The sequence below is a fragment of the Adiantum capillus-veneris genome, chromosome 6 (genome assembly GCF_014529385.1).
Source record: "Adiantum capillus-veneris isolate H3 chromosome 6, ASM1452938v2, whole genome shotgun sequence".
NCBI classification, from domain to species: Eukaryota; Viridiplantae; Streptophyta; class Polypodiopsida; order Polypodiales; family Pteridaceae; genus Adiantum; species Adiantum capillus-veneris.
The window spans coordinates 67,028,040-67,051,757 of NC_140936.1; the positions used below are offsets into that span (position 1 = coordinate 67,028,040).

The 23,718-nt window shown below is 43.2% G+C and overlaps 2 protein-coding genes across 2 annotated transcripts; both read right to left on the minus strand.

Annotated features, from left to right (window-relative positions):
* Positions 1 to 8,363: 8,363 nt before the first annotated feature.
* LOC147455640 (pentatricopeptide repeat-containing protein At4g13650-like) lies at positions 8,364 to 20,232 on the minus strand. Its single transcript, XM_086514372.1, has 2 exons — positions 20,214 to 20,232; positions 8,364 to 11,818 (listed from the first exon to the last, which is right to left on the minus strand). Exon 2 carries the CDS (start codon positions 11,716 to 11,718, stop codon positions 9,184 to 9,186), a length of 2,535 nt encoding a protein of 844 aa, XP_086370498.1. The 5' UTR covers positions 11,719 to 11,818; positions 20,214 to 20,232; the 3' UTR covers positions 8,364 to 9,183.
* On the minus strand, positions 11,818 to 12,452 carry LOC147455641 (uncharacterized). Its single transcript, XM_086514373.1, has one exon. The coding sequence runs from the start codon at positions 12,169 to 12,171 to the stop codon at positions 11,827 to 11,829; it is 345 nt and encodes a 114-aa protein (XP_086370499.1). The 5' UTR covers positions 12,172 to 12,452; the 3' UTR covers positions 11,818 to 11,826.
* Positions 20,233 to 23,718: the final 3,486 nt, after the last annotated feature.

A 23,718-nucleotide genomic window follows, 5' to 3' on the forward strand; every position in this document is an offset into this window, starting at 1 on the left:
GTAGTTGGACTTGCATGTTCTCCTATGTTCTAACAGACTCTCTACGATAGCTTTGTTGCTTGTTACCTCATCAAATATTGAGACTAACCTATATTTTAGTACTTAGTGTGTTAAGGACACATTGAATGGCTTCTTTATCATCCCACCATAAGATGGTGCGAGAATAATCTTTGTGAGATATAGTTTCATGAACTAGTGGAATATAGATTAAAATTTTATATGCTTCATGATATGTCTAGGTGAGTATGACTCACAAGAAGGAAGCTAACTTTTATGAAAAGGTTTGGTATGGTTGAGGTGTGCTTCTTAGCCAAGGTGTGCATCCTACTGCATACTCTTGGGTAGGCATATATGATACAGCATATTCTTTTTGCAAAGGGCATTTAGAACATTGTGCAAGGTCATGACATATGACTAGGTTATGTGGCTACATGGTCTGTGGATTGATGGTGCTTGAGTTGTTTTCCCTACTTTTGGGTAGGTCTCATGGGATAGTAGAGATACATAAGCTCATGCATTGATTGTACTCTCATTTAAAGGCTCCACACAAGCATGAGATAGCCATCTTCTCTTAGGAAGATAATGGGCCTTTTCATTCGGTAGTTTAAGGAATTAAGTCGTTTAATATTAGGAAAGTGACCAAAGGGAAAATTATGTATGATGTATTTTTTTCTAAAGGTATAGGTGGTGATCAATCACATGTAGTATTACAGGGTGAGAAATCACCCTATGTAGGTATATAATGATGCCACAAATGAGCCAATTATTGATGTGCATGTATGCCTTGATCAAGAAAGGGATGAAAATACAAAAACAAGACTAAGCAAGGGCATGCTATGAGGAGGATCTTTCACTACTTGAGTGGCACCATACATCTAGGGTTCTTTGAACCGAAAGGGCGATCATCACGACCAAATACATATGCCTTTTTGCATTGGTTGTTACGACACATGTATTTGCAAGTGGTTTTTTCTTTATTCTTAACAACTCATGCGTGCCATGGTTGAATAAGATGTAGCCTACTATGGTTGCTTCTAACTACACAACAACTTTCACAACTATGGCTAGGTGCATTTGGCTCGAACAACTTCTAGTTGCTTGAATCTAGGATTACACTCTATCCATCACCACTAGCTTCATTAAGATATGCAACTATGAGGAACCCAACATTTCATGTTCACTCAAGCATGGTGAGGTGCATTATTTCATTATATCAAGAAAAGACTCTATGAGGTAGGAGAGATTCTCCTAGCTTATGCACCTACATAGGACGAACCTACAGACCTTTTCACAAAGTTTCAAGCTCATGAGAAATTTGAAGCTTTTCAAAATACTATGGTATTACTCCTCTTTATGGACTGTTCATATCATGGTCTTGTGATTCCATATACGAGTGCTAGGTTACATTCATTGCATTACTCCCTAGGGGGATTTGCTCCCATGATATGGTAGTGATATATGTGAATACACTTAAAATTCCCAAGTTATAAACCAAGGGTTATCGTATAGTATCATGTGTAGACTATGTTTTTAATTAAGTGTTATCATATGGTATCATGAGACCTTTTCACAAAGATTCAAGCTTATGAGAATTTTAAAGCTTTGGGCAATACTATGGTATTACTTCTCTTTATGGATTAGTCATATCATGGTCTAGCAATTCCATATACGAGTGCTAGGTTACATTTCATTGCATTACTCCCTAGGGGGATTTGTTCACATGATATCGTAGTGATATATGTGAATACACATAAAATCCCCAAGTTATTAAATACGGGTTATCGATAAGTATTGTGTCATGTGAGTGTACAATAAGTGATTTTAAAGGTTAAAATTCTAGATTTGTCCTACGAGGTACACTCTTCATAGAAAATGGCATGCAACCTACAAGCCGAGTCTTAGAAAATACCCACGTTATTAACTAAGGGTTATTGTATGGTATCATGTGAGTGTACAATAAGTGCTTTACAAAGCAAAAAATCTAGATTTGACGTAGGGGGTCCACTCTTTATAGAAAAGGAAATGCCACCTACTATTTACAACTACTATAAGGTAATTATGACCCTCCTTCTTATGCTTATAAGATTTGAAGAGAAAAAAACATAGTATATCCCTATCTTACATCTAAGGTTTTGTTTGGTTTAGAAGCTATGGCTAAATCTCATGTGGTAGAACTCTTTTTCTTGATTTTAAGCACTAGTTTATGTCAAAATACATGCATGGGATTCTCCTTATTCCTAACCGTCAAATAGCCCTAACACCATAATAAATAAGAAAACTCAAGAAGTACTCATCATGTAATTCTCGATGGTAGCGTGTGAGTACAAATAAACTTGAGGTGATTTTTATGAAAAGGGTTTAGGTCTTGTAATATCAAAGCCTTTTTCAAGTGAAATGTGGTAGATTTTATAGAGAGAAGACATGTTTCTCTCCTTTCAATACATCTTCTGTCTCCTATACCCCCCTCTGGGAAATTATCAAGGGACCACCCCTAATTTCTTGGAGTGGTCACTTAATAATTATGTGACTATCATGTGAATGCAGCAAAAGTATTTATTAAATTTCAATTTTTCTCACATTTTCACATATAGAAGGGTACCATCAAATAGAATTGGAAAAAAAAATTATAGATTGAATAGGAAAAGGATGTATATTATTTGTGAAAATTTCATAGATAAGGAGTTCTAAAAATAGTCCTTGAATACACATGATATACACAATTTATACATAGTGAGCACCCCGGGCCCCTGAGCCTAATTTAAGTGCTTATCTAACTTAAAAATCCCCCCCCCCCCCCCCCCCCCTCCTAGTTGATCCCCCGAGAGATTTGACAAAGGAGGGTCCCTTATATAGGGGTCAAAAAGGTAGCTCTGATGGACAAATATGATTTTGACAAAGGAGGGTCCCTTATATAGGGGTCAAAAAGGTAGCTCTGATGGACAAAGATGATGTCTCCCTAGTACTACTAGTCAATCCCCCAGGTTAAAACCATCAAAATAGCTTAGTAGACTCATCTCATCAACACACATTCCATTGGTAGTAGCATTCGTTTTTACCCTTAGTTCCCCCACTTGTTGCATCTCATAGGGATTCTCAAGTGTCAAGAGCCACTCCATCAGCTATGCTTAAAGCAAGGAGGACCTTGAGTCCTCCTCCTCCTTATATGATAGCTATAGCCCAACCTCACCAAAGTGCCCACTAGGATGTTTCCTCTTCTCTTGCTAGGGATACTAACTTCCCCGCTCTACCATCCACTTCCATGCCTTGTTCCTCTAAATCAAATTCTCCCCTTACCTCCACTTTGGTTGAGCATGCATATATGTCTACTTCTCCTCTTGTGTGTGTTTCCACCTCCAATTCTATACGTCAACTTTATGCACTATCCCTACTGTTAGGGCAAGGGTCCTATGGCTAAAATCTAGGAGCTAAGAACTCTAGCCTAAGCTCTACAGCTAAGAGAAAAAGTCTTAGGTCTATGACATCACCATGTGGAAAGGGGTTCCTATGTATAACAATGCTAGGGCAAGGCTATAGGATATATAAGGATATAGTAGGGTGGAGTTTCAGTGGCACATTTTCCCTATGCCTCACAATGATATCGAAGCAATGACAGGTACTCTTGGAAAAGGTTAGGTCATGGATTTTTTTGCATGATTTTGCATGGGCGTGCACCCATGTGCCTTCCTCACACAAGGCTATGGAGGTTTTGAGGGGAGGGAAACACACAAGAAACACCTCCTACACACATCAGTCAAAGAACTCGACCTGCATGAAATAAGGTGGCACCATCACCAAACTTGGTTTTCTTGACGTTGTGAAGGTTTTTTGACATAGGACTCAGCTCAAATGGGGACCACAGCACCCACTTGGCTCTTCTTTACCCATGGCTCAATGAGCTTGGGTTCATACCCAATGAAGCAAAACTCATTCAAAAGGGGTGCCCTATTTTTGGCACCTTGTTTTTCTAGGAATAGAGTCCCACGGTGTGGCTAGGCTTTAGCTTGGGCAAGAGACATTCGGCTTGGATTCCCATGTAATTCTTACAGACAAGCCCTCTGCAAAGGAAATTTATGCAAGTAACGAGCTCGGCAGCATGCATTTATCAAGGGCTAAGGGAGGAACCGGAATTCTAGGAGTACAAGTTTTACAACAGACAAGGTCAAATTGTACTTGAATGTCTTCTCAATAGTGCAAGGCTACACTTAAGTATATTGGCTTATTAAGAAATTGTGAGTAGCATGCAAGGCGTAACTTTAGTTCCACACAAGCAATTCTTCCGCTTCCACTATGACGCACGCTACGCTACCAAGGACTTTGTTTACCACCTGCTTCTTTCTTTCTTGCTTGATAATCAACAAGGTGGATTTATATTTAGGTGGTATAATCATGCAATGGAGTCACAAGATTACTTTAGAATAGGTAAGATCTTGTTTGTTTCAAGTGTTTATTTATTAATGATTTTCTTGTTGAAGATGTTGCAAGAATTACTCATAGCTTACACCTTCTACTGAATAGAAATTTAGGCTCGTATATTGCCTTGTTCTTGGTGCATATGATTGCAAAATTGGGCACTATATATATGATTAGCTCTCTGCACAAGGTGCATGCACTACCAAGCTGATTTTTCTTCTATAGCAAGCAAGCATGGCATGGCTATCAAGCAACTAGTTCTTCTGATAACAATATATTACTCTTCTAAGAGCGCCTCAAGGTGGGCAATCTCTTGTTTTCCAAAACCAAAGCATACTAGTATGATTACTTTCCTTGGAGTTTTGAGCATCTTTCTCTTCTTTCAAAGGGGAGATATGGTGGCTATAATGATCGAGTTGTGAATAAGATTCCACCTTAAGAGGATCTTCTTCTTAATTTGTAGGCCATATTGTGTCTATATGAACATTTTTTGGGTGTGACCTAATTACCAAGCTGATTTTTTCTTCTATTGCAAACAAACATGGCCTAGCTATCAAGCAACTAGTTCATGTGATAACAATCTATGAATCTTCTAAGAGCGCCTTAAGGCGGAAAATCTCTTGTTTTCCAAAACTAAAGCATACCTAGTATGATTACTTTCTTTGGGGTTTTGAGCATCTTTCTCTTCTCTCAAAGGGGAGATATGATGGCTTTAATGATCTAGTTGTGAATAAGATTCCACCTTAAGAGGATCTTCTGCTTAATCTGTAGGCCATATTGTGTCTATATAATTTGGGTATGACCCAAATTATGAATGGCAATTCAATCAATGAGTTTGAATAGTCATTTATTGGCCTCTTCACATTTTGTGCTTTCACAAAAAGTAGCTCTCAACTACCAAGGGATAGTACTCCATGGTATAGACACAATATGCTACCATCATATGCTACCATGAAGTACTATCCCTTGATGGCATATGATGGTATCCTCTACTTCATGGTTTAAGTAGTATACTTTTGGAATCTGACCAAGGGTTTCAAGTTACCAAGGCAAGACTAGTGGTTCTTGTCCAAAATAAAAGCAACGGTTTTTTTAGGTTGCACAACAGTGTTTCACAACTTTTTTTGCTATAAGTAACCTAGTCGTGCTTAGCTACACGTAGCAGTTGCGTGAAGGATTTGAGGGTAGTGTGCCAGGTATCTCCTCTTCTAATTTTTTCTTATTCGTGTTTCGTTTCCCTGCAATGGAATTGAGAATTCGCCTTTTCATGGTCACCTCTATTATGACGGTTATCGGCCTACAAGGTAGCGATCGTTTTTGGCACATGTTGTTCTTTACAAGGTGTCCAACATGCTCTAAGAACTCATGGAGTTCGGAGCAAGGTTTATGAGGGTCCTTCTCACTAGTGTTTTCAATTATCTCTTCACACAAGCCGCTTAGATCGTCGGTTGCGGTCTACCTGACAAGTTAGAAACTTAACCATGTGAAGGAGTTTTGTTTTAGCTTCCTATATGGACATGCTAAAGCCGACTCATCAAAATGTTTGACAAGCACGAGATCGGTATAAGCAATATGCCGATGTGAGAAGACAGTATGGCCTTTCAAGGAAGGTGACTTTGTTTTATTAAGTTTTTCTTTGAAAACCTCAAAAAGAAAGGTACTTTTACGTATCAATTGAACTTCCACCTCTGTCAAAGGTTCATCCGGTATTTCTTGTAAGCCATTTAAAACAATGCTTACTATAGGAATACAATGTCCTCTGACTTGGTTAAGGGGTATTAAGGATAAGTTTAGCAAATATGGTAAGTCTTTTGTGAAACTTTAGGAACTTGAGATGAGCCTTTCCATGCTTCTTGGTAGGAGACTAGCCATTCCTTCATACATTGATCTATTATGCTAGTAGTGAGCCCTCATGGATGGTTCAACACCCACTCATCCACGAGGCAAAGCAACTTATCCCTACTGTGTCGAGATGACCAAGTGGTCATTCTTGAATCGCCTCTCCATTATATATGTTATAGATTATAGGTAGATATCGATGAAGCACCTTGTATGGTCCCCTCCCAAGTTGGGCTTCAGTTTTCTTTGAAGGTTGGATTCAAAGTGCTCTCATGTGTGTGTGTTTTTTTTTTTTTGGGGGGGGGGGGGGGGGGGGGGGGGGGGGGGGGGGGGGGAGGACTGTTAGGACCATGGATTGACTTTATGTGGTAAATTGGATCCTCTTTGAATGGAGGTCCTAATTGTCTTAAGGTGGAGCTCATGGGAGGTAGCACATGGGCTTGTAGATGAACTCAGAGAGCTTTAATAAAAAAGAGGGCGTCTACCTTTGGGGCATCTCAGTGGGGAGCTCCGCCCCACTGCGTCTCAGCTCAAGTGTTTAGTGGCTACACACGTTGTAACCGTTGACGATACCCAGTAGCCAAAGCCTAGAATCGCAATGTGAACTGAAACAACAAATACTTGGAAGAGACAGATAGGATTAGATTATATTAGTAAACGACAGACCCTTGTCAACCAGGTCGTTGTAGTATAGTGGTGAGTATTCCCGCCTGTCACGCGGGTGACCCGGGTTCGATCCCCGGCAGCGGCGTCTTTTCTTTTTACAGATTTCCAGTGTGGCCTTCTACCATTCAGTACTTGTTGTAAGGTTGTATCCAGCAAGTCATATCTATACCAAGTTAGTGATTGTGAGTGGCATTTCCAAGTTGTACCCATCCAGTAAGTCATATCTACACCAAGTTGGTGATTGTGATTGGCATTTCCCAACTGAATGACAATGTGACTCAGAGTGTTTTTCAACTCTCTCTGAGTATAGTGTTCAGAGATTCAACATTTCTCACCTCCTCCAACACCTAGACTTCCTTCGGTTTCTTCACCCTGCAAGTGCGAGTGCAGCTGCTCATCATCGTAGCCCAGCTCGGATTCCTTTGCCGCTGTATTAATGTAATCCTCATTTTCGGTAAACGCTATGGTAGCCCTCCTTTCGTGTTGAGCAACGTACAAGCATTGTTAATGGTTGATTGACTCTGAGTTCTACCCGGGAGACTGGTTCTTGTAAAGAGCTGCAGCTCACCACTGTAGTCGCCAAAATGGACATCGTGATCACCGAAATGGAATGAACTGAATCACTTGGGAGCAGTGTTCGGGAAAAATGTGTCTCAGCTTAATATCATGCCCTTTTCAATTTCAAAAATGCCGGTTGAGGGCAAGGGGAAAAGGAGAAATTCTGCCCCAAAATAGAGAAAAATAGTGTAAAAACCTTAAAAACTAACCTAATTTTCTAAAATTTCCTCTTGGGAAATTCAAGGAAAGGAATTTTGTATGTTTGGAAAAATGATTTTTCCCGAACACTGCTTGGGAGCTATTTCAAAGTTAGTATCACAATCAGATGTCAGATATCAAATCAGATCAGGTTAGCAAAATCAGACTTCAAATGACGTAGTGCCAAACTTCAAACAAACAACTGAATTGAAATGAGAGACTTCAGATTACAGAATGAAATGGAACAACTGAGAACCATAGTTTTTCAATACGTCAGACTTGGACGGGTACGTAAAGTACGAGATAAGTACAGATCAGACCCCCGCGAATTCCATACGTCGGATGCCTTACGATACACTAAAATCAGCCTCTATATGACACTTCAAAGAATACGCACAAAACCATACAATGGAGTGAAACACTATCTACATTTTTAGAATCTAGGCAAAGAACAAAGTAAGAGGCCAAAAAAGGGAGCCTCAAGGCAAAAAACGGAGCCCTAAGACAGTAAGTCCAAAAAACCCAATCGTACGTCAATCAAACTCGGACATGTCCGGGAGTATGGTTGCCCAATCGAACGCGTCCGGAAAGAACCATGCTGAGAAAAATATTCAGATGTAGACAATGGTTCAGATTACGATGGTTCAGACTCAAAGTATATTCAGATGTAGACAATGGTTCAGATTATGATGGTTCAGACTCAAAACTTCGGAATAATTGACTGGAAGATACAACTCATACAAAGATGGCGTTGAGTACTCCTGAGCTCTCAAGTACAAGATACAAATGAGTAGAGTAGCATAGTGTCTCCCAAAATGAGATAATGGGTCCTATTTATAGGTGTTGGTAATGGATTCTCACTCGTGCAGGTGACTCCAATAGCTCTCTAAGGGCTGGTTTCCACCTTCGACAGACCTAAACAGCAAAGAAGATATTCCTAGATGGATCCGGGAAGAGCTCATAGAAGTCATCCACAAGACTTTTGAATGATGGAAGAGCTTCAGCATTACAAGGAGCAGTGGCAGAAACTTCCTTCTTTGAGAGTTCCCAGAACGAGAGCCTCTCTTGTGGTGATGGAGGTTGCCTCAATGAGTTGTTGAACCTTTGATTGCAGAAAATAGGGTGATGGAGATGCCAACCTTATAGAGGAGTCATGTTTAAGCACAGAATTATTTAATGCTATTTGAATGTAGGCGCAGAGGTATTTTGAACCTCATTTGCCTCTAGAGTAGGGACAGAGCTGAGCCCAATTTGATTACAGGTGCTGGGATATTTTGACCCTCAATTGTGCCAAGCCCTTTTTCTAACGCAAGGAAGGCTTCAAAGTTGTCACATCGAAGCAACTTATCTGAGAAGCAATCGAAGATAACTGCACATGACCTTTCAGCAGCATCAAGTACGATTAAAAAAAGGCTAATAATTTGCAGGAGAATGCTTGTTCTTGAGCTGCATCAACATGTCACTTTGACAAGTTACATGAGCTTCGCAAAAAAACGGTCTTTGTGATCACGGTCAGGTTGTCAAAAGCTCACAAAATTCATCACAGTCCAAAAAAGCTTTCTCAAGTCCTTGTCTTTGCCTGAGAAGATCAATCTGGTCTGCACAATCCTGCATCCCTGCACCAGCAAATATGTTCCACATCAATACATAAGCAGAAGCTTCCTTGGGCCTCAGATGCACGATGTGATCAAAAGCCCACTTTCCAATCTCTACATTGCCATGTAAACGGCAGACCCCGAGCAAGCTAAACCAAATGCCTATAGTGGGTTGGATTGTTGCTAATAGTTTTTGCAACCTGCTAAAACTTCCTGCTCTTCCCAGCAAGTCCAGCATGATGGCATAGTGCCTGAATTCTGGAAAAATGGAGCAATGTTTAATCATGACGTCAAAACACTCAACACCTACATCTAAAATACCAGCATGGCTACAGCCAGAAAGCAACGAGTAGTACGTGATTTTATCCGGTTCCAAGCCTGCCCATTGCATGAATAAGAACACTTCCAAGCATGCCTTTAATTTACCATTCTGCACAAGAGCATCAAGGTAGGCACTGCATGAGACGACATCATACTGAGAAATCTGTCTAAAAACAGCTTGTGCGTCTGCTATCAAAGCACAAGCGCCATAGGCATGTATTAAAGTTGTAATTAACAAAGAATATACATCATAACCCTCTGTTACCAGAATAAAATGCACCTTCTTACACAGCTCTGCCCAACCCGTCATGCCAGAGGCTTGTAAAGCGCTGATGAGAGTGCTCTCATTCATCAATATGCCCTTTTCCTGCATCTGCCAGAACAGATGCGAAGTTTTATCACCCAGCCCTTGTTCCACAAAAGCTGACAACATGGCATTCCATGAAACAACGTTGCGCTGAGACAACCCTGCAAAGACTTCCTCCCCGTCATAGATAACACCACATTTACCATACATATGTATAAGAGTGTTTGCCACCAACTCATTGGTATGGAGACCATCCCTCTGCGCATCAGTATGTAGACCTTTACCTATTTCAAGGCTTATTAAGCAAGATGAGTCCCCAGCAATCTCTCTTCCTGCAACGAGGCAACATGCTTGGATGGCGACGACGAGTGTCACAGCATCTTGAATTACATCTTTCTTTTGCATTGCACTGTACAAATGTAAAGCCTTTTCTCCTTCACCCTGCTCAACATATGCTGAGAGCATGGCATTCCAAGAAGCAGCCCTTCTCTTATCTATCTGTTGGAATACAATTTCCGCCTTTGCCATGACCCCACATTTTCCATAAAGGGAGATGAGAGAAGTATTTAAAAATGCATTTGAAGCATACCCTCGTTTCCAGGCATCAATGTGTAGCGCCTCACCAATTTCCAGTGCCATTGATTTTGTAGACGCAAACTCTTTGACGAGAATCCACTTTTCTTCTGCTAAAGCACAACATGCTTGAAGAGCAATCACATAAGTGTGTTGATCAGGGGTTATCCCTTCCTTATTCAAATGCACAGATATTTGCAAAACTTTAATCACTTGGCCAACTTCAGAATATGCTGTAAGCATAGCATTCCACTGCACAATATCTGGGTATTGAATAGAACAAAACACATTTTCAGCCCTTGGGATGCTTTTACATCTACCATACATGCTTACTAAAGTGCTAATAAAGAAGTCGTTGGAAGCAAAGCCAAGTTTCTTTCCATCAGCATGTAATGACTCGCCTACTTCAGCAGAAAATACCCTATTGGCTTCTTCTTTGAGAACTTCCGATTGTTCCTTGTTATGGTTGCATGCCAAAAGAGCCATAATAAATGTTCGTCCATCTGGGCTTATGCCTTCCTCTTGCATTTGCCTAAGAAGTTGTAAAGCACTATAACCTTTTTCTAGCTCAACATACGCTGAGAGCATTGCATTCCATGAAACAAGATCCAGCTGAGCACCCCCATTCTTGAATACATTTTCTGCTTCGAATATGCTACCACACTTGCCATACATGCTCACGAGGGTGTTAAGAACATGAATGTTAGATAAAAGCCCCATCTTCCTGACTTCTTCATGCAATTTCCTGCCTTTGTTGATGTCTAATGTGCTACCACATGCTTTCAAAAGAGCCACAAAAGTGTAGTGATTGGGCTCCACATTATCATCTTCCATGCATTTGAAGAAACGAAAAGCTTCTTGAGATCTTCCCAAGTCTACCAAGCCAGAGATTACAGCTGTCCAGGACAAGACAGTACGACGAGCGCATGCATGCAAGATGTCACAAGCATCCTCAAGCGCCCCACATTTGGCAAAAGTCACAACCAATTGTTCCTGAAGCCAGCTGCAGAAGCTAGGTCTGTGATAGGATAGATGAGCATGGACTTGCTTTGCCTTTGGCAAAGACTTCTTTTTCAGGCACGCCTGTAGGAGGACTTTATAAGTACCATCTGTTAAAGGAGTGGGCACATTAGAAAGGAGAAGAAGAGCAGTATCTAGCTCTCCATTTCTGCAAAGAAAGCAGATCCGTCTCTCCAAGGACCTTAGCTGTTCTTGCATACTGCGAAAAGAAAGTCGGCTTTGGAGCTCCATATGACCAAGGATTCATGGCGGCATGAAGCTTTGATAAGCCACCAGTGGAAAGTGTCGTTATAGAGCGCTCATCAAAGCGATCTGGTTTCCATTCATTTACCTGCCACATTATCTACTATCATGATTCAGTAAATGTAGCCTCAATGTCAAGTCCAACAAAAGGCTTTCTGTATCTAACCCGAAAATGGTTCTCGAGAAAATGGTTCTCGAGAATACCATAACGCCTCCAGCAGAGAAGCTGTAGTCGGGTGTAGAGCCACCAGCTGACTCCATGGAAAAGACGTTTATATAACCACTCATCAAAGCAGAAAAGAAAACTTGACAAATAGTTTCTGATGATAGGAGCATCCACAGCCGCAGTGACATCTCTGGCGAGAGCTCTGACGGTGCTAACCAAGAAGACGGAAACCAATACCTGCGTAAAATCCACGCTTCCCATTCTCTAAATCCCATAATACCGATCCTGCCGTCCAACAACAGGTGGAGTGAGCAGGGAATGCTGTGGACCTGCTGGAGTGATGGTAGCTAGCCCTTTATCTGAAATTGAGATAGCCGTTGTTGGCAAGCATAGCAGGAGCTACGAAGCATGCAGACGGCTCCTCTCGAATGGGCCATAAGGTACGGGCACAGACGGCTCCGGCGCCATAGAGACCTCAACAAAGACCTATCCAACGAGTCTTGAACTCGAGACGTGATACCCCACGGAAATAGAGAAGTTTCCTCTTCTTAGGGTGGGTTCAGACTAGGCGACGGCAGAGAAATGCAAAGGGGCGTCGATGTTCCATGGCGAAATCTGATTGGTTGGAGTTGAAGCACTCTTCTGCCGGGCCCTCCATTTTTCTTCCGACCCCCCCCCCCCCGGCAGAGTTGATGGCCTCTCTCAGCCCCCTTCACTTTTTCACTTTTCCTCCTCCACATTGTTCACACTAGGCGGCGGCAGATTTGGGAAGACTAGGTTCTTCCGCCAGTTCAGTATGAACCCATCCTTATTCACACTTCCCTCCGGTGGCCTCTCTCTCTCTCTCTCTCTCTCTCTCTCTCTCTCTCTCTCTCTCTCTCTCCTCTCCCCCCCCCCCCCCCCCCCCCCCCCCCTTTAACGTCGTATGACAATCCCAAGAGACCTCAAAGAACTATTTCGACGAGTCTTGAACTCAAGTCCTCGTCTCTAAAGGGAATTGGGATAACTAATCTACCACGATTGGATGATAGCTTATTCCACTTTCCTGTTTTTATTCACACGCCCACATACCCATGAGAAGAAAGAAATCCTACACTTAGGTCTCAAAACAAGATGTCTAAAGTGCCTCTAATATACGTGCATGTGCCTAGTGCACCATGTCAATCCTCAAAAACCGACGAGTAGACCTGATACTCCACACAAGCCATCAAAAAGATCAGATACAAAGGGCAGAACACAAAAGTGTTTCGCAAAGTGAAGGCTATAAAAGCAAACATAGAAGAGTTGTAGGATATCCAGGGATATGTCCCCAAGATCAAGGGCAGAATGTAAGAATTGCCTAAGTGAAATCTTGAATGAATGAAAGGGATCTGGATCATGCTGATGGAACATTTAAAAATTATGTTGATGCCACAGAGACCATAGAGCCCAAAATTTTATCCATGTAAAGAAGACCGCAAATCGTTGAAGGGAAGATGGGAGAATGCCAAAAGCCCAGAACCATTTGTGGAAGACTGCCGAGGGAAAGCGGGGGCGCATACATGCTGATGTGCAATCAAGGAAGGCCTTGGTGAAACGAGAATCCCAAAGAAAGTGTTTGCCTAGTGTCATCACATGTTGAACATCTGACACAACAAGAAGAGTTGATATGGTGCGCATTGAGGAGAGTTCCAACAAGGAGAACTCCCCTCAAGCAGTACCACAGAAACAGACGTTCCTTCATAGGCAAATTGCTCTTCCAAATTCCAGTAAGAGCCTTTCCATATTGCATTACAATGGTCAGCCAGCCAAGACTCGCGTAGGAGAGAAGCATAAATGTTGTTGGCAGAAATGGCAACAAAAAGTGTGTCCCATATAGTCCAATCCAACGTACAACATCCATTGGCCAACAACGAAATGGGCAGGAAAATAGCTTGGGGGGTCACTATAATAAGAAAATGCTTATCACGTGTGTTTAATAGTAGGGGTTATTTTATTCTATATTTTCTCCCAAATTTACATACAGAATGGTGTTGAAAAAATGATCTTGAAAAAAAAATTGAATAGGAAAGGGTTCCTTTTATTGGTGAAAATTTCACAGTTAAGGGGTTTTATAAATAGTGCCTTGTACGCATGTGATATATATGTTTTTCATATAGTGAACCCCCTGAGGAAAATAGCCAGCATGTGCTCAAGAGCGCTCCAAATCTGACGATAATGCATGCCCAAACCAAAGCATGCAGTTGTATGAGAGAAACTAAGCATATTCCCATATGTGGCAACCACTAGAGGCAACCGAGGAACCAATAATGTGACCGACCATCTTGCCAAACACAATCTCCCAGAGCAATATCTACCATTGACCAAAAGCAAAAGTGGTAACATGATGACATAATGACGCAATCATGATTGTCCATGGTTGAGACTGTTGCGCAAGAGTAGATAATAACATGGACTTCCTCGCAAGAGCGTGGGAAATGTCCAAAAAATTTAGCCCCCCAAAACACTTCAGAGTGCATAGTTTTTCCTATTGATAACAAACGGAGCCCTTTCTTATTCTTATGAGCGTGCCACAAATGAGATAATACATTAGACATAAGCGATGTGAAGTGAGGAGAACAAGGCCAATGCAACATTGGCAAATAGAATCGATACCATTTGGACAGTTTTGAATATTGCAATTTAACATTTAGACATTGCATAACCCAATCCACTTGTTGAGTATTTCCAGCCAATAGGACACCCCAAGTGTCTGACAATCACATGCGGATCAAGAATATTTATGTGCCACAAAAGATGATGCGAGTCACATGCATTAAGAGGTAGGAGTTTGGATTTTTGGAAATTGACCTTAAGGCCTTCCGCAAGCCCAAACGTGTTGGGGTATAGGCGTCTGTGCCTTGCCCGACCACCCAGAGTCTGGGCGCCCACTGACTTGTATACCTTATACATAGCATAAGTGTATAGGGGGCTGCTCACTCTTTGAGTCTCCCCACCCACATCATATGTGTGTCTCCTTCTCTCTCGCTCACTCTCCGTCTGTGGTGCTCCCCGATCCCCTTCAATTGGTATCAGAGCTATGGTGACCGCGGAGAGCACGACGGCTTTGAGAGCTTCGAGACGATAGCTCGCTCGCTCTCGACGGTGGAGTTCGATCACGGAGTTTCACGGAGAGCGATTTTAGCTTGAGGAGCATTGTCTTTGGAGCTTAGGAGCTTGGTGTGGTCAAGCTTGGTCGAGGAGGCGGTTGCGGCTTCCTTGGTGAGAGGAGCTTTTGAGCTCAGTGGAGCTCGTTAGAGAAGTGCTCGGCGGAGGAGATCTTGACATTCGAGTGCTTGGATGCTGTTGTGGCAGAGCTCTTGCGTTGGAGCTTGCATTGAGAGGACATTGCATCACGCAGAGTGGAGCAGGAGCAGGTTCAAGACTGTGTGCAACTCGTTTTTGCCATTTTCGGGCTCTAAAACGCAGTTTTTTGCGTAGCTCCGTCATATAGAGTCAGATCTACATGATCCAGGAGTCTAGGTCAGGGTTTTGGCATGCTCCAGCCGCGATGGTGATGTCTATTTGCTGAAATTATGCTTTGAATTACAGCAGGTACAGCAGCATGTTTATTTGTGCACTTTCGGGTCCCAAAAACACTGTTTTTGGTATATCTCACACACACGGAGTATTTTTTGCAGCAACCAACAAATTCATAGGTGTACACAGATTTTTGGATATGCATTTGTTCAGAGAGCCACTCATGCGAGAGTGAGCTATGTTGCCATGGTCTTGGCGGTTTATGTATGCCATATATGGATTTGTGTATTTGTTTATGGCTGAGATTATTTGAGATTTGGCTCAATTTATAGAAGAAACTCTGTTGGATTTTATCCAGGTTCTCGCCATGGCTTCTACGTATCCGTAGGTTGCTCTTTGACAGTTTAGTGGTTGAGTTTACTTCCACTTTGACAGGTGATTTTCAGTCATCATTTGGTTGGAGTTTGGAGTCACTTGTGTATGCCCTTGTGTGCCGTATTTCGCATTGCGCATAGCGACAGATCTTGCAAGGTTTTGCGAAATGTTGCTATAGTTATCTGGCAGACATTTGGTCATCGATTGAAAGGTATTTTGGCAGCAATCATCACTCACATGTATGTCATTTGAGGTGCCGTTGAGTGGTAAAGAGCGGGTATGCTCATATGTATGACTTTGTGAGGTGATTCCGGTCGAGTTTATTCCCGGATTGGCCATCGTGACATATATTATTGTCTCTTTGAGGTTTACTGTTGAGATTTTGCTCCAGTTACAAAGGAGACTCTGCCAAAATTTTGTCAGATATTTATGCGCGATTAAGTCATATTGACTTGTGATTTTGTGCAAGGTTTTGCACGGTTATTGGTGCAATTTTGCATCAGGTTTTGAGCCAGTTTAGGGCTGATTTGGTTGACATTTGCTACTCATTGTTGGTTGCTCTTTTGCGAGCATTATGGCTAATTTTTCATTTGACTTCCAGCGTTATGGTCTGACACAGTTTGATGGTGTAGATTTTGTTGCTTGGAAGGAACATATGCTTGTTGCATTGACAGATTTGGGGCAGGATAAACCCTTGCGTGGTTTATCGGCAAAGCCCAAGTCTATGAGTGATGATGATTGGCAGGATCTTGATGAGTTAGCCATGTCTACGATTCATTTGCATCTGGTTGAGTCTGTTGACTGGCAGGTCTCGAGGGAGACTACAACTCATGCTTTATGGCAGAGTTTACATGCTATGTACGCGACATCCATGTCTACAGGGGAGTCTAGTCCCACTTCTATGTCCATGGGAGAGATTGTTCCCACACGCAAGTCTCGACGGCATAGAGACTTGACATGTTGGCATTGTGGACATAGAGGGCACATTAGGCGTCGATGTTTCAGGCGTTTGAGACAACGGAGGCGACAGATGTGTGATGCAGATTTGGGCATGACAGATGCTAGTGAGATTAGTATGGTGGTTACTGAGTATGCTTGTGATGGCGATGTCACATTTACATCTAGCTTGTCTTTAGACGATCTTATGTTTACGGATTGCATATCGGGTTGCACATTGTCTTCACATTGGTTACTAGATTCAGATGCTACTTTCCATGTCACGTCGCATCGTGAGTGGTTTAGCACGTTTTCTAGTGGGAGACTTGGTTGTGTGCACATGGCTGATGGTGTTGTGTATGACATTGAGGGTGCAGGAGACGTATGTTTGTCCTTGCCCAGTGGTATGAGATTTACCCTGCGTCATGTGCGTTATGTGCCAGATCTGAGACGGGATTTGATCTCAGTCAGACAGTTACGGGATAGTGGATGTCAGATTTCGCTACAAGAGCGAGATTTTGTGATGCATTTGGGTTCGCTAGTGATTGCGAGAGGTGCCAGGAGTGGTACAGGTTACCCATTGCATGTGGATCATGGGAGAGACGGTGTTGTCTCTGTGATCACGCAGCCAGGTAGACAGCGAGAGAGCAGGCGAGTCTCTTTTGCTTGTGGGTTGCAGGGTACTTTGCATGGAGTGCAGAGTAGTGAGCTCGTTGTGCAAACAGTTGGGGCACGACTTGAGCAGTCACACAGAGAGGTGACAGAGTCAGACATGCATGCTTTGCTAGTGACTAAGCAAAGCAGAGAGTCAGTTGTGCGAGATACTTCTATGCAGGATAGACAGGTAGAGCTGTCTTGCTCTAGTGAGTCACGACAGGAGGACGTTGTGCAAGAGTCTATGCATACGGAGTTAGAGCATGAGAGCTCTAGTGAGTCACAACAGATTGAGTGGTCATGTTTGCAGTGGATGATTGCAGAGGAGACTGAGATGTCAGCGATTATGCAATCATTCCTTTCTATGCTCGACAGTGACCATGGGGATATAGTTGTGCAGGATATGTCTTCCAGCAGACACCTAGAGCAGCTGGTTTGCTCTGAGGTTGCATGACAGGTTGATGCGTCTTTTGCGGACAGTCAGGAGATGCATGTGGCTGACACGCCTTGTCAGTCAGAGATGCCTATTTCCAGGGATATATATGTTGATGCATGCTCCATAGAGCTAGCAGGGCCCGCTAGCATTGCATCGGCATTCGGTGGTCTCATGTATGAGATGCTGATCTTGAGACCGAATATCGTAGCTGCAGTGGGAGCATTTGCAGTTGGGGTTGTCAGTCATTTGTTGACTGATGATGGCATAGTGCACGAGGGAGATATGCAGGTATTGCGTACATACTTGCAGTACGTGTGCGGTACGTGTGGTGGTGTATGGACTTACACGGGAGCAGGACAGCCGGATGCACACGATCATAGCCAGCCAGTGAATATCGGTTGAGAGCGGTTTTCTCTCACCTTTTGTAGTCTTTAGACTAGGTTCTCTTGCTTAAAGGCACAGTCGCCTTTAAGTGGGAGGTTGTTGGGGTGTAGGCGTCTGTGCCTTGCCCGGCCGCCCAGAGTCTGGGCGCCCACTGACTTGTATACCTTATACATAGCATAAGTGTATAGGGGGCTGCTCACTCTTTGAGTCTCCCCACCCACATCGTATGTGTGTCTCCTTCTCTCTCGCTCACTCTCCGTCTGTGGTGCTCCCCGATCCCCTTCAAAACGTACATAGTGCCTACATAATCTCTCGCATGTCATCCTGGTTATTACAAGGCAAAAACAACGAGTCATCGGCATAAGCTTGCCCAATAAATTCATCTCTAGAGGTTATAAGGGGTGAGTGGCAATGTCATACAATAAGGCACTAAGGGGTCAACCTTGCTAGACAGAGCATCCGAGTGGTCAAGTGTCAATCAATTCACCACCAAGAAGGCCAGAAGAGGTACTATGGGCATACAGGAAATATACAACAATGGCCGACCACATTGTGTCAGCTATGAAATCCCATTGTATCGTATCAAAGGCCTTCTCAATGTCTACTTGCATCACGAGTACATCTTGTTGGGTATATTTGGCATACTCCATTCCAATTAAGACATTAGCCAAATTATCCATGATTTGGTGACGAGAGATGAAGCCACACTAAGTTGGATGGATACCCACAAGAAGAGGCTCCTTGATGTGATGTGCAATCATCTTAGCGAATATTTTGTATATGACCAACATAAGAATGATCGGTCGCCAACTTATTAGGAAAATTTTGGACTTTCAATGGGGTTCTATAAGGACTTTGACTTTCTCTCTCTTGTCCAAAACGGATGCACGGTAAAAGTTTAACAAATGAATTCAAAATTTATCGGACCTTTTGAATTTAAAATGTACTCATTGATATCTCTATATTGATATATAGCATGCCATTAGATTTCTTATAGATTCTATTTTTTGATGTGACAACTCCGTCTTATAAATGGAATCTTTCCCCCATTTCAATTCCAACGGGAAGCCATGACTTCTACAAATCAACTCCAATTTGGTTGAGTTTAAAGATTTAGAACCTACTCTTTAAGATCTTTCCAATGATATGTTGGTTGATAGGGTTTTGACAAAATGTTCATGGACTTCATCGGGTTGCCCATTTTGGACAAGAGAGACAAAGTCAAATATCATTATAGGGCCTCTTCGAGACTCCAAATTTTTCTTAATGAAAAAACTGCTCACAAAGTGCTTGTTTAAGTAATAATTTTAGCAAGCTTTCTTTCCAAGATAATGGCAAATTATGCTAAGTCCATGTTGGGGTAAAGACATTGCGTCGTTGCCCGGGACCGTACGTCCAATGTCCGACTATCCTTCCAATGTGTGTACACTTCCTTATTCTTTGTATACATAAGAATAAAGAGCTCTTCAGTCACACTTCTTGAAGTTGCTCCACCCACTCCATCTTATGCTTCTCCCTTTCCTGCACGCATCGCACTGCACCGCACCGTGTAAACGTGCACTCACAAGTGGTATCAGAGCTCCCGACAACCAATTCGAAAGCTTCGGAGCTCTCGGGCTATGGTGGAGCTCGGAGCTGAAGCTTGAGCTCGAGTATGGAAGATCTGGCACAGATCGGATCGGATCGCTACATTTTGGGTGAGAATCGGCCCTACGGTGGAGATATTAGGCTTCCTGCACCCGCAGCGTGTGCAGCCCCTCTCAGAGAAGAGAGCATCTTGAGAGAGAAACAGTGAAACGGGCAGTAGAGTTGAGGAGCTGAAGAGATCAGCTTGTGTGTACAGACACACACACACACACTTTGAGCTTGCAGACAACAAGAGAATCAAGCAAAGAAAGCTTGAGAAGAAGCATTGCGAGGTCTGCAATCGAGGAGCATACAGAGTGCAGTAAACTCAAAGGGGGAAATTGAAGCTTGTGAGCATGTGCAGAGGCACAACTGAAATCAAGCAAATGCTTGGAGGATAAGGAGCACCTGCAAGGTGAAGACGAGCTGGGCACAGTCGGGCTGTAAATTTAGGGGAATTTGCAAGAGGCGGCGGGTTTCAGAGAATCGAGGACGAAGAAAGGCTTGCATTGAGGCCAAGCATCCAGCAGGTAGGAGATTTGCACCCATCGTCTGACAGCCTGCAAACCTCGACAGCAATAAAAAAATCAAAAAAATTTAGAATTTTGACTTGTTTGCAAGGGCCCGACACCCTCCCCTTTAAGTGCCACGGGGTTTAGTTTAGTTTTTGTGGACCCCACCATAAAAACTAAACTCGAGATCCCGAGTTTAGTTTTTACCCGTCGACGGTTGAGATTTGCGCGCGCCTTTGATTTTGCACAAGAGCCATTGATCCCATGCTTTGGGACCCCGTGGCACTTAAAGATGAGGGCCCGCCACCTCGACTTCGCTCCTACTAAGCCCCGTTCACACACACACACACACACACACCCCGCTCTATTGTAGCCCTCGGCAATCTCGGGGAAATAGCTGAGCTTGAGCGAGCCGTGAGAGAAAGAGATTTTCTCAAAAAGAAAGCGAGCTAGAGAGCTTGAAAGAGAGTGAGCAAGGCCAAGCACCGAGCAGGTAGCAGATTCGGGCAGTAATGTCTGCTAGTCATGTGAGTAGAGTGTCATGAGCAAGTCGATGAGCTCGGAGAGCTCACACCCCGTCATCTAACAATAGATAGAGCCTGCAGACCTCGATAGCAACAAAAAATCTTTTTTTTTTAAATTATGACTTGTGTGCAAGAGCCCGCTCCCACGGAGCCCTCGACTCCGCTCCTACTAAGCCTCGATCACACACACACACCTATCCCCCCCTTCCCCGCTCCATCATTGTAGCCCTCGGCAATCCCGGGGAAGTAGCTTGAGCTTGAGCGAGCTGTGTGTGTGTGTGTGTGTGTGTGTGTGTGTGTGTGTGTGTGTGTGTGTGAGAGAGAGAGAGAGAGCAGGGCTTTGCGACTTCGACACCTCGTCTCGGCATGGGAAACTCTCGTTCGGCAGTGTGACACGGCCTAGACATCAACGATTAGCCGTTTGAACACATCAATTTTGACACCGAGTCCTGCGACTAGGTAGCGGCTACGACTTTGGTGTTTTTCCTCTACGACTCGACATCAACGGCTCAACATCGGCTTTTGAGCATTAACACTAGCTCGGCGCATCAGTTTCAACACCGATTAGGCGGCTATTTGGCTAGCGTACTTCCGCCAGGCGGCGGAAGATGGCATCGACGATCGTTTTCCTAACCTCGACACAGCAAGAGATGATAGAGCGAGAGTGGTATCAGCTCTCCTCTAGCCCCCATCCGAAGCGGTCCGACTCCGATGTAGTCTCCACAAAGTTTTAGCTACGATGATTTTCTCCAATTTTTGGCTTCGATGATCCAACATACGACACATTCGGCTCCGACGGCCCATTTCGGAGCGGGTTTTTGCATCGAGCACGCTCAAGTCTTGGACGGTGTTTTTGATTGACGAGTTTACCGACCGATGAGGTAGTGTGTGCTAGTTTCCCAACGGTTTTGCTCATAGGTTGCATAGTCTTTGCAGTACAACTTATGTAGCACATACAGTGCTCATATACGATTGTGTGGAGCATTTCAGAGATCTTTTTTGCACGATTTGGTGTAGTTTCATGCTATATATACATTATGCAGATACACTTTGAGCTAGCTATAGCTTGCTGGTAAGCAGGTTCGCAGGTTTACAGGTGTTTTTGGACTGGTATAGCTCCATAGAGCCACTCGGTCAGGAGTGAGCTATTTCGCCAAGGTTTTGGTAGTGCTATGTATGTCATTTGTGGATTTTGCTACTAAGACACTGAGTGTCTATTTTCATGCGTATTTGGTGACATTTTTGATTTTTTGCTCAATATTCAAGGAAAACTCTGTCGGATTTTTTCCAGATTCTCTCCATGGTTTATGTGTATTCGCAGTTTACTCTCTGATGGTTTAGTGGTTGAGTTGACTCCCACTCTGGCAGTTATTTGCAGTTTTTTTGGCTTGCAGCTTGCGTTGAGTTTTTGCTCATTTTGCAAAGGAAACTCTATTCGTTTTTCTCCGTCTTCTCATCATAGAAGTTTGCAATGTTATGCCATCTTGTACAGTGGTCGATATATTCCCACTTTGACAGTGATTAAGTGTTCACTCTCACTTTTGACAGGCTTTGTCAGCTTGGACACAGTTTGGTGTTCTTGTACCCACTCTCGTATGAGTGAGGTTAGGGAATGCTTGTGTGGCTACAAATAGATAGTCACACGTTTCACAAGTTTTTGCATATTTTTACAGGCAATTTCTCTTGTGGGATGCATTTTGAGCTAGTTTGCTCTCTACTTGCGTATATGGTTATGCGCTTTACGCTCGGTTGACTAGTTTGTCCTAGTTTATGCTTGCAGATAGAAGATTGTGGACCTGTTTTGTGCACATGCGAGCATTAGTTTTGATGTGATAGGTCATGGTTTTCATGATTGTGTAGTGGTCAATTGATCTCTCACTTTGTTGCCATTTTTGCATTCCATATGACAGCAAACATGTGTGATAGTGAGAGACAGTGGTCTCATTCTTGCCAATACATACGATGTTGGCATTGTGGTCACACAGGGCACATTAGCATCGTTGTTTCATACGTATGAGATAACAACGAAGATGTATGCAAGATGCAGATACGGCTTTGACACATGATAGAGAGGCAGTTCTAGTGGTAGTCTATGCCAGTGACGGTGATGTCATGCTTGCCTCAAGTGTACCTCTTGCAGATATGTTTATAGATAGCACACTTTGTCCACAATGGTTACTAGATAGCAATGCTGTTTTCCATGTCACACCATGTCGTGAGTGGTTCAACGCATTTTCTAGTGAGAGACTTGGCTGTGTACACTTGGCCAATGGTTCGACGTCATACATAGAGGGTGCAGGAGACGTTTCTTTGTCTTTGCCCAATGGTGCATCATACACACTACAACATGTGTGCTATGTTCCTTAGCTGAGATAGAACTTGATATCAGTGAGACAGTTAGCAAACTTTGGTTGTTAGATACTACATAGAGAGCATTCTTTCCAGATGCATTGCGGTTCAGTAGTGATTTCCAGAGGAGCCTGTAGGCCGCCTGTAATATCCTATGCATGTGTATGAGGTTCGATACGGCATAGTCTCGGTTTTGTTACTCGCATGCTTTGAGCGAGAGACAAGATGTGTCTCCTTTGTATGTGAACTCCACCATTCTCATGAGCAGAACATTTAGTTGTGCAGGACGTGCCAGTGGAATTTGTAGAGACAAAGATAGAGCGGCAGTGCTATAGTGAGACACATCATGTGTTGTCAGTGTTTGTGCAGGTAGAGGTAGAGCAGGTCTTCTCCCTAGAGACACATGCAAAGATGATAAACATGGAGTTCTTTGATATGCTCATGCTAGAGGCTGATGAGTTGGTGCTAGGATACACAGTTGCGCCTATGGGTGAGAGGGACGTAGCTATCCCAATGTCGATTTTGACA

Bases quoted from the DNA above. Each gene is read 5' to 3' on its own strand.
- LOC147455640 (XM_086514372.1), bottom strand. From the start codon at position 11,718: ATGGAGCTCCAAAGCCGACTTTCTTTTCGCAGTATGCAAGAACAGCTA.
- LOC147455641 (XM_086514373.1), bottom strand. From the start codon at position 12,171: ATGGGATTTAGAGAATGGGAAGCGTGGATTTTACGCAGGTATTGGTTT.